We start from the raw sequence: 10,304 nt of genomic DNA on the forward strand, positions 1-10,304 counted from the left end.
TATTAAACGACTTCAAAGTGTGGTGCTGTAAAAATCACCTGATTGTTCACACTGGTAAGACCGTGGCAATGCTGATTTCTAGCCAAGTCTTTGTCGGACCATTAATGAGACCTCTAATGTTCGGAAACTCTTACATTTACTTCACCACCAAATCCACTTGCTTGGGTGTTGAAATTGATTATAAACTGAACTGGAAACCGCAAGTTAAAGCCCTGCACTATAAGTTTGGAGGAAAGCTAAAATTCCTTAAAAAGCTCAAAGCCCTACCATCAGGAGTACTAGAAGAAATATATTTTAAAAGGGATTGTCCCAAGCATCACGTACTGCATCGCTATTTGGGGATCCCGTTCACCATCCACATTTAACGAATTGGAACATTTACACTTGAAAGCAGCAAAACTAATCCATAAACTGCCCAGTGAAACTCCTGACTCTGACGTCCTTGACCTAGTGTAATATTCTGAGTCCATTAAACCAGCCAAAGTTAGGGAACACGACTGCTTTTAATTCTAACCGTGGACAACGTGTTTCATCCGAACTGTTCTGCTGGAAAACTACTGGAGGAGCGGTTACAAAGCTCGCAACATTCCACACTCCCCCACTTAGTCATGAAAACTATCACAATAAATCAACAACAAATTTAGCTTGCAGTTCTTAAGTGTCTCAGTCCTAATAACCTAACAAATCACTTAGGAACAAAATCAGCCAAGTATCGAGGGGCGTGTCTGTTCCTCGTAGGGTAGCGTTTCTCTGGGACACCTTGGGGAGCAGACTGCACAGGCTCAATCACTACTGCTGGGGTGCCGTGACTGCTGGTTGGAGTTTCTTCCACCTGTAATTCTGGCTTTTCAGCTTCCACCGATGCTGGAATCAGGTCAGCTGGGACTTCCTCTTGATTAGGAATAGACACTTGGAGAACACTGGACCGCTGTATCAGATGGTCTTGCTGTCTTCTCAACAGTCGTCCATCTTCCAGTTGGACTACAAACGAAGTTGGAACAGTCGACTGTTTCAAAACTCAAGGTACCCGTTTGAAGTTGCTGGCATAAACAGTTTCTCCTTCCAGCATGGTGCGTTCCTTAGCATGCCAGTCGATCTGGGTTTCCTCAATAGAGTAATTCTGCTGGCGACACTCCTGTTGAAGTCTGAGGGGTGATTCTGTAACGGGCTAGAAATCGCGAGACTCGCGTCTCCACACTTCCTCCATTCATTTTCTTCATTCCCTCCTCGAATGTTTGTACGGCCCTCTCAGCCAGTCCATTTGACGCAGGGTGGTATGGCGCAGTTCTGATGTGACGGATTCCATTTTGTTTGAGAAAAACTTCAAACTCTTCGCTTGTGAAGTTGCTAACATTGTCTGTGACAACGATTTCCGGCAGACCATGTGTTCCAAAAGTGATTCTCAATTTCTCAATGGTTGCACTTGATGTTGATGCGTTCATTGGAAACGCCTCCATCCACTTGGAGTGGGCATCTATCGCGATAAGGAACATTTTTCCAAGGAACGGACCTGCATAATCCAGGGGAAGTCGGACCCAGGGTTTATGAGGACATTCCCAGGGATGTAAAGGAGCTTCTGGCGGTGACTTCCTGTTTTCCTGGCAAGGACTGCACTGACGCACTTTCTGCTCCAAATCTGGAAGCATAAGCGATTGGATGCCATAAGCCATTTGGTGAGAAAGAACGGCTCCCAAACCATACTGTGATGCATCGCATGCCAAGGTTAGTTTCTTCTCACTGTCGTAGTGGACCAGGAGTCTAGAGGACTTCAGGAATTCCTTCGACTTCTGAAATGCATGCATCTGCTCTTTACCCCAATGCCAACAAGTCTCATTACGTAGCAATCCATGTAGTGGAGCCAACACACTTGACAAGTTGGGCAGAAATTTCTGGTAGTAGTTAATCATGCCCAGGTACGATCTGAGCTCTGACACATTCGTAGGTGCTGGTGCATTGGTAATAGCATTGACCTTGTCTTGCAACGGTTGAATGCCTTCCCTGCTACGCTGACCTTGTGCCCCAGGTAGGTTACTTGAGGTTCCATGAACACACACTTGTCTTTCCGCAGTTGTAAGCCCGCGCTTGCTGGTCGTTTCAAGACTAGTTCTTCCAGGTTGTTCAAGTGATCTTCGTCACTGGCTCCGGACTCTAGTATATCATCAAACCGGACGATTACATAAGGAATGTTCCGCAGTAGATTCTCCTTGTTCCGCTGAAATATTCCTGGTGCTGACGATATTCCGTAGGGCAGACGGTTGTACTGGAACAATCCTTTGTGTGTGTTGATGGTGGTGTACTGTTTGGACTCTTCATCCAGAAGTAATTGCTGATAAGCCTGACTCATGTCCAGTTAAGTGAATTTTTCACTTCCTCCTAGAGTTGCAAAGAGATCTTCAACCTTCGGGATAGGGTAACTGTCCAGCTTAGACACTTGATTGACAGTTGTTTTGTAGTCTCCGCAGATACGAATGGAGCCGTCTGGTTTTAGGATAGGTACAATGGGTGCCGCCCATTCAGAGAATTGAAGAGGTTCGATTGTTCCCTCATCTTGCAGCCTTTTGAGTTCAGCCTCAATCTTCCCTGTCATGGCGTATGGCACTGGCCTCGCCTTCGAGAACTTCGGTTTTGCCTCTGTTTCCACATGGATCTTCGCCCTCGGGCCTGTGAATGTTCCAAGTCCTTCTTGAAACACTTCCGAGTACTGGTCGATCAACCTTCCAAACGAAGACGCGTGGTTGTTTTCGTCAAGTTGGATTTTGAACAGCTCCTTCCAGTTGAGTCTCAGAACTCTCAACCAGTCCCCTCCCAGTAAGTTAGGCCCTGATCCGTCCACTACGAGTGTTTGCAGGTCCACTTCTTGCTTCTCATAATTTACAACAACGTTCACAGTTCCTAAGACCTTGACTAATTCACCTGTATACGTTCGGAGCTTTACTTTAGTGGTTCCCATCTGCGGTCGGTTCTTCGCAGAATTTCCATCAATGATTCTCTTATAGGTTTCTTCATTGATGACCGTAGCTGCAGCGCCGGTGTCCACTTCCATACTCGTCTGAACTCCGTTTAGTTGTAGGTCGACTCGATACGGTTCTCTCTCCTTTGCAGCTAGGTGAAACATCGTGTATTCTTCGCACTCTTCCTCTGCCTCTTCTGATGTCTCCAGGCGATGTGTGTTTTCAAACTTGTTGCTGTTTTGAAAACTCGTTTTACGTTTACTGCGACACTTGTTTGCTTTGTGACCCTTCTTACGGCATCTATAGCAGCTCTTCTTCTTTATACCTGCACTTATCGGCATCATGAAACTGGCCTCCACAACGATAGCATTCTTTTGATTGCCTCGGGTTCCTTGGCGGCTGTTTTTGTTTCGGTGGCTCCTTGGTCACGCGGTTAACCTGTGGTTCTTTCGGTTTTTCGTTCAGATTCCCCGCATTCCCGTGGTTTAGATCACGTGTATTCCTGTCGGCGGTTTCCATCGTGGTGGCTAATTCCATTGCCTTCTTGAATTCCAGTTGACTTTCCGCCAGTAATCTCCGCTGTATGCGTTCATCATTCACACCACAAACCAGTCGATCACGAAGCATTTTCTCCAGTTGGTCGTTGAATTCACAGTGCTCCGATAAATTCCTCAGTTCGGCGACATATTGTTGTATTGTTTCTTCCGGTTGACGAAAACGGCTGTTAAATTTGAACCGATAGACCATTGAAGAGGGTCTTGGATTTAGATGATTCTTCACCAGGTTGACTAACTCTGTAAACGACTTGTCGGTCGGCTTCCTTGGATTTACCAAATTCCTGATTAACTTGTAAGTTTTCGCTCCACATGCGCTTAGCAGTACCGCTCGCCTCTTGTTGTTGTCCGTAATTTCATTCCTCGCGAAGTAATGCTCGAGTCGTTTGATGTGCTCGATCCAGCTGTCGTTCTCGTTGTATTCCTCAATTTTCCCGATTAATGCCATGTTTTGATCCGTTCCTCGTCGCCAATGTAATATTCTGAGTCCATTAAACCAGCCAAAGTTAGAGAACACGACTGCTTTTAATTCTAACCGTGGACAACGTGTTTCATCCGAACTGTTCTGCTGGAAAACTACTGGAGGAGCGGCTACAAAGCTCGCAACATTTCACACCTAGTTAAATGGAAATCATTAGGCTATATTTACAAATGAGACACGCTTCTATGATGTATCAAGTTTTTCATAATAGTTTACCTGATCAACTTATTGCCCTTTTCACAAAACGCAACATTGATAGTAATTATAACTTAAGGCGTATTAATGACTTTCCGCATGTACGCTGTAACAGTAACCTTGGTAGAAATAGTGCAAGGTACAGAGGGCCCATTGTCTGGAATTTGCTACCTAAAGCCATCAAAGATGCTTCCTCCCTACAGCTTTTCAAACAAAAACTTAGATAGGCCTCAAGGACATAAGATCGTATTCAATTCGAAAAGGAGGCCTGTGTGATAACATCAAAGCAAACGGATTTTTTATATTTCTAAGTTCTTGAAATTTCTTTAGACTTGTACATATATTTAAGTTGTTTTTTAGTTCCTGGCAGGTCCACACCAGCCTTTGGGTTGCCGCAAACCGACCTGCCTCAACAAAACTTATATGTATGTATGTATGTATGTATGTATGTATGTATGTATGTATGTATGTATGTATGTATGTACGTACGTACGTATGTATGTCTGTCTGTCTGTCTGTCTGTCTGTCTGTCTGTCTGTATGTATGTATGTATGTATGTATGTATGTATGTATGTATGTATGTATGTGTGTATATTAACAATCTTGAAACATTTCATGTTGAGTTTTGGTCAGTGGGACAAACGCCGGGCAATTAGTCAATTTTACAACTCTATTACCGAATCGTGAGATCTCAAAAAAGTGCCCAAACATTACTTAAGACATAAAAGCCTCAAAGAAGATACTATTTTGTTCAGATCATCGCGAGGAACGGACCAAGAGACATCAGAGGTACATCAGAGGTTAGTATAAGGCCGGCCTGTTCACAACGAAATCCTCCTTTTTCTTCTTTTGGTTATTGACAACAGTCCCAGTTTTCTTTTTTTGTAGTTAAAAAGAAATTGCGATTCCAACAAATCATTGTTAAATCCTTGGGACAACGTTCTTTATCTCGCTCAAAATCGCTAAGAAAACATGTCTCCAGAAGTAAAAATTTTTTAAAAGCTTTTAATTGCTCTTTATCTCTTACTATTTCAATTTGAATTAAGTTTCCAAAAAATATTGATATTTGACAGGTTATAGACGATGAAATGTCAGTCTAAGTGATACCCTTAATGAAAAAATGCCATTCAATTTTTGATAGTTGATAGTTGATAAAAAAATTAAATAATCTTCCCTTAGAAGAAAAAATTTTCATCAATGAAGTTTTCTTACAAGTATTTTACTGTTTTAACCACATTTCTCTCAATGGGACAAATTTATTTTTTAAATTGCCCATTTTAGGAAACAACGCAGCTCCAAAAAGAAAACGCAATGATCGAGAAATTCAGCGCTAAGTTAGAAGCATTCCACCAGTCATCAAGCGTTATGGCACAGAAAAACAAACAGCAGCCTCCAAATACGCGTGAATCGAAGGCACGATAAACTACGTCACCGAAATTTTTGAAAATAGGTCAAGAGAATATGTAGGAAATATATCGTAACCGTTGTGCACGCTCCGTTGAGTTGGAATTCTGAATGACCTCAAAACAAAGGTCTTTCATAACGATAAGAAAAACAAATATTTTTGGTTTCGTATACATATTTTTTTGAACGTAAAAAACCCTCGTAGATATCACAAAAAACTGTATGGAGAAACAACAGGTATATCCTCGATCGGAGGACATAAAACACCGTTTTCCCATGGTTGCACTCAAGTCTAATGAAGAATTCCATCAGTCACGGAGCGATGTTTTGGAATATTATAATAGACTATCACAGCGAAAATTTTAAAGCGAAACAGGACCTATCCTCCAAAGAACTTGATTTTTAAAAATAGCTCATTTGTTCAGTCCTTTCCTACTAAAAAGTCAGATTTTTAATTTTATTAGGGTTAAATGACGGTCAGTTTAGTGACACGGCAAGGGGTATATAAGCAAAGTTCTTTATTTAAGTGACAATCATTCTAGCGTTGAGTAGTACTAATTGGCGACGCTAAATTAGGTTTAGCAGTATATCTGCGGACGAGACTAGGAAAGCAATACACTTCAAATAAACTGGCTCAAAACATTCCTAAAACTTTGAAAATCGAATGGTAGTGGAAAAGTAACGTTAAGACTTTGCACCATTACCAGTTTCCCACCATGGGTAAAATATAGAAAATCATGAGATTCAAGTAAGGAATTAACGATTCACAAAAGTAACTGTAAGTCTTCAAAGGGCTAAACAACTTCAATAACAGCAGTATCTAATACTGGACATATTTAAAGTAGTCTTCGAAAACGTATCTTAGAAGGTAACTCAGTAATATTCATGAAGCCTTCTTGTTTAATTTGACCGGCCTTAAATGTTCGCCCAGATTTAGCAAGCGAAAAATTATCTCCCAACCGATTGAGGCACTCCAGTGACGGCGGCAGTCGTGCGAAGTCGTCATCAATCGTCGGCATTTTCAATTTAAACGTTTATACCAATCGACCCGTCTTCCTCCCTGGAAGGTATTCAATTGCAACGTTATCGCTTTTTCTTAGAAAGAAATATCGTTTTCAAATATTGTCAAGCGAAATCGGTCTTGGTTACCGAGCAAGATTGCTTGAAAATTTTTAATTTATGGATATTATTTATGTTCCGAAAGTGGTGACGGTAGAATGTCAGAGTTTACTTCTTCCCAGGCGGACAAACTGGTGTGAAGTCAATTATAGTGGCTTGCGTTGCTGAGGGATGCAGCGAGACCTAGAGCCGAATGGGGATAAGGTATGTTCCCACAATTTACGACGCCAGAACGTTTTATTGGCGCGGAGAGAATACCGCTAGCTACGCAGGCTAAGTTAGTTCAAGCTCCCCACTGCAGCAGGTACAGTACCCGGTGGAGTGTGAAAGTTGTCCTGCAAAGCCTAACCTACCACACAGTAGTGGGAGGAGACTCGCATCTCCTGGAGAGAAGGTAATACAAATCCCCTAAAAAGGACTGTGTGGAACCATGTGAAATCTTAATGTTTTTAACAGGTTGTGCCCCACTCAGCCAGACCACAGGGAAACGGGAATAACGTCAGCCATGCTTTATCCATTGTTACTGTTTATCTGCCTGACAGCCTCTTTCGGAGGAATAAGAGTGGAAAGCACGGCCTGCAGTGACACGGAAGAGCTTGGAAAAGGAATCAATCTTCGGAAGACAAACGTATTGGGCGACTTCGAGGAAAACGAAGCGAAAGTATTCGAGGCTTTGCCAGAAACCTGCCAGTTACACTCCTCAGGTAGTAACTTTGATTACTACGCAAACACCAAATCCTTTTACAAACATATGGCCGCTGCAACTGGTTTGGAAGCCTCCCTCGAGTCTACGTTTACTCTGGGCGCTACTCTCAACAGTGTTCTACAGAGGACACAACTATCCCAAGTGAGTTGAGTGGCCTTAAATGTCCGCGCCTTGACAGGAAAGGTTCTGGTCCAAAAGGATTGTTTAGATAACGTTGAAACCTCCACATTGACAAAACGCCTTGTTAAGGACTTTGAAAAGCTGCCGTTGGCATTTGCACATCCGTTTCTCGCGAATTCCTGAATGGCATATAACGTCTTTTTGAAGACATACGGGTCCCATGTGATAAGGTCTGTGACGCGTGGATCAAGCATCAAGCAGACGACATTTGCAGAAACTGCACTAAGCTAGCAGGTTCCACAAATAGTACCAAGATCGGGGTCGACGTATGTGCAAACGTCAGCAAGAAGAGTCCAAGGCAAGCGACATGAACACTATAGACAAAACCATCGTCAAAGGGGGTACCAAGGAAACCCGCAACAAGCTCATGAACGACAAGAGCAAAGAACTAATTGAGCAACTTTTGAACGAAGCTGGTGAATCAGACGCATCTGTTGAACACACCTTCAGATCGATTTGGGACATTTTGCAAAGCCGATTCGATACTTGATCAGAAAACTACATCCGAGCTATAAACCTGCAGTACTATTACCTCGGATTCTTGAATTATGGCTGTCGTTTTAAAGAAAGTAGAGGGGTTCACCTACAGAAATTCGACTACAAAAGGGGTTCATCCAAGGAATCTCCTGAATTCGAGTGCTCTCTGGCTGCCTAGGGCTGCCACCATGCCAACGACTGTGGATACAGATTGGGAGTCTGGTGTGGCTGTAAAGGGAAATCTTGCGTTAAGTACAAATCGGTGAAACAAGACACAGGAAACTCTAAGCTCACAGCATATGCAAACATCCAAGAAGATTGAGTATGGCATGGCTGCGATCGAAAACAGCTGTGGAGGATGCCTAGCAGAGATGTCGCGCAGAAAGATGTCTCTCACCAGATGAGTGGTGAGTAAGAGAATCCAGATAAAGATCTCGATCAAGATTTAGGGATGCAGAAGAAAATGGTGAAGAGCAATTTTTCCTCGCGAAGCGATGATAATAAATTTGTCGGGCCGAGCGGAGCTAAGCCGCACGAATTCGAGCGAAAAATATATTTATATATATGTCGTTGAAGATGTCCTCAATGTTGCCTAGCAACAGTGAAAAACAAAGTATGAATGACGTCAGACAAAGAAAAAGTTGCTTGGCAGTAACAGTTTGGGAGACAGACTGGCGTCAGCAGTTTGCTGGAGCAAAATTTGCATACATCGGGAAAGTTTGCTTTCATTGCTGGATCAAATTACAACTGCAATGTTCATCAATATTCACTGGATAGAAATACCTCTACAGAATCTTTCCCGTTTCTTCCAGAAAACGTTTTTGGGAAAGATTGCATTGAAGAAATTACACGTTTTTGGCCGATGTAAAATAATTTTCCGGGGGAAATAAATTCATCGAACACGACAGCGCTGCACGCCCGTTGTACATTTCGTCGTGTCAGAAATAGATTTCAACCGCAAACTAGACTATGGAACTACGGAAAGACGATGCTCATCAAAATAGTTGCTACAGTAGAACCCCGGGAACTCGAACTCGGATAACTCGAATTCCTCGCTAACTCAAACTAAATTTTGTTTCCCTTGATCGAAATTTACCCCGAAAACCCGAATTCTGGTTCTTGCAAATCACCACTGATGTCATCCCATTAGCTCCTCCTGTCATTTTATCGGTAAAAAAAACCCCACTGGAATTGACATTTCTAAAGCAATTTCAAGGCGACAAGGTGAACTTCTGTCCTCATTTCCAAACAAACAAAATCCTTGGCATGTTTCATTTTTGGTTGACACCAGATTTCATGAATTTGCTGTGTGTTAGCCATTGCTCTGTCCAATTGATGCGTAGAGTGAAGTAGTAAATGTATTGGACTTTCGATTTCGATCAGGCGGTATTGTGCTGTTTCGGTCCTTACACAAGAATGTTTGCTCTGCATTGTCTCCGTTCACCAAGGCTTCGGTTGTTCAAACGGATAACTTTATCCAGGGGATAAATTGCTATATGAGGGATAAAATGCATTAATTGGATTGCATCGTAAGATGCAGTCCAATTAATACATTTTATCCCCCAGATATCAATTTATCAGCTGGATAAAGTTATCCACTTTTTGAACAACCGGTTCCAGATGTATAAAAGGGTACCGGTGACATTGTGTTAGATAGGATGGTAGTCCATCCGAGGCTTGCCCCTAGAGAGAGGTTAGCAATATTACTACCGCTGCTTCTGGGCGACTGGTTGCCCCGTTAGGCTCCAGTGTGAGTTTACTATCCTTTTTTATTGATCACTATACACTGGTAATTACAATACATTGCCTTCCATAACTTCATGCATGCACTTTAACAGCGAATAAGTTAGCTTAATAATAGACGAGTATGGGCAAAAGGTTCATCATTTTAATGATGACAATTTCAATCATAATTAAAAGTATTTGAAGACTTAAAAGTCTTCAAATTCGCGAAGATTACTATAAATGTATGGTTTATAAGTTAGCTTAATAATAGACGAGTATGGGCAAAAGGTTCATCATTTTAATGATGACAATTTCAATCACAATTAAAAGTATTTGAAGACTTAAAAGTCTTCAAATTCGCGGAGATTACTATAAATGTATGGTTTTCACAAGTGCATCAACGGCCTAGCTCCAGATTACCTATTAGGCCATTTTCAACATACGTCTCAACAGTTTGGGGTTAGAACAAGGAACTTACTAAAATAACCCCTTGTTAGAATTCAGGTTCTTTT

The 10,304-nt window shown here is 42.1% G+C and overlaps 1 protein-coding gene and 1 pseudogene across 1 annotated transcript; one reads left to right on the plus strand and one right to left on the minus strand.

The window, feature by feature from the left end:
- Positions 1-3,251: 3,251 nt before the first annotated feature.
- LOC146472543 (uncharacterized) lies at positions 3,252-3,953 on the minus strand. The gene has a single exon (XM_085119215.1). The coding sequence runs from the start codon at positions 3,951-3,953 to the stop codon at positions 3,252-3,254; it is 702 nt and encodes a 233-aa protein (XP_084975341.1).
- Positions 3,954-4,920: 967 nt separating this feature from the next.
- LOC146472544 (DELTA-thalatoxin-Avl2a-like) lies at positions 4,921-8,389 on the plus strand (annotated as a pseudogene).
- Positions 8,390-10,304: the final 1,915 nt, after the last annotated feature.

This window comes from Pavona decussata, unplaced genomic scaffold (genome assembly GCF_977016875.1).
Source record: "Pavona decussata unplaced genomic scaffold, jaPavDecu1.1 SCAFFOLD_98, whole genome shotgun sequence".
Lineage (NCBI taxonomy): Eukaryota > Metazoa > Cnidaria > Anthozoa > Scleractinia > Agariciidae > Pavona > Pavona decussata.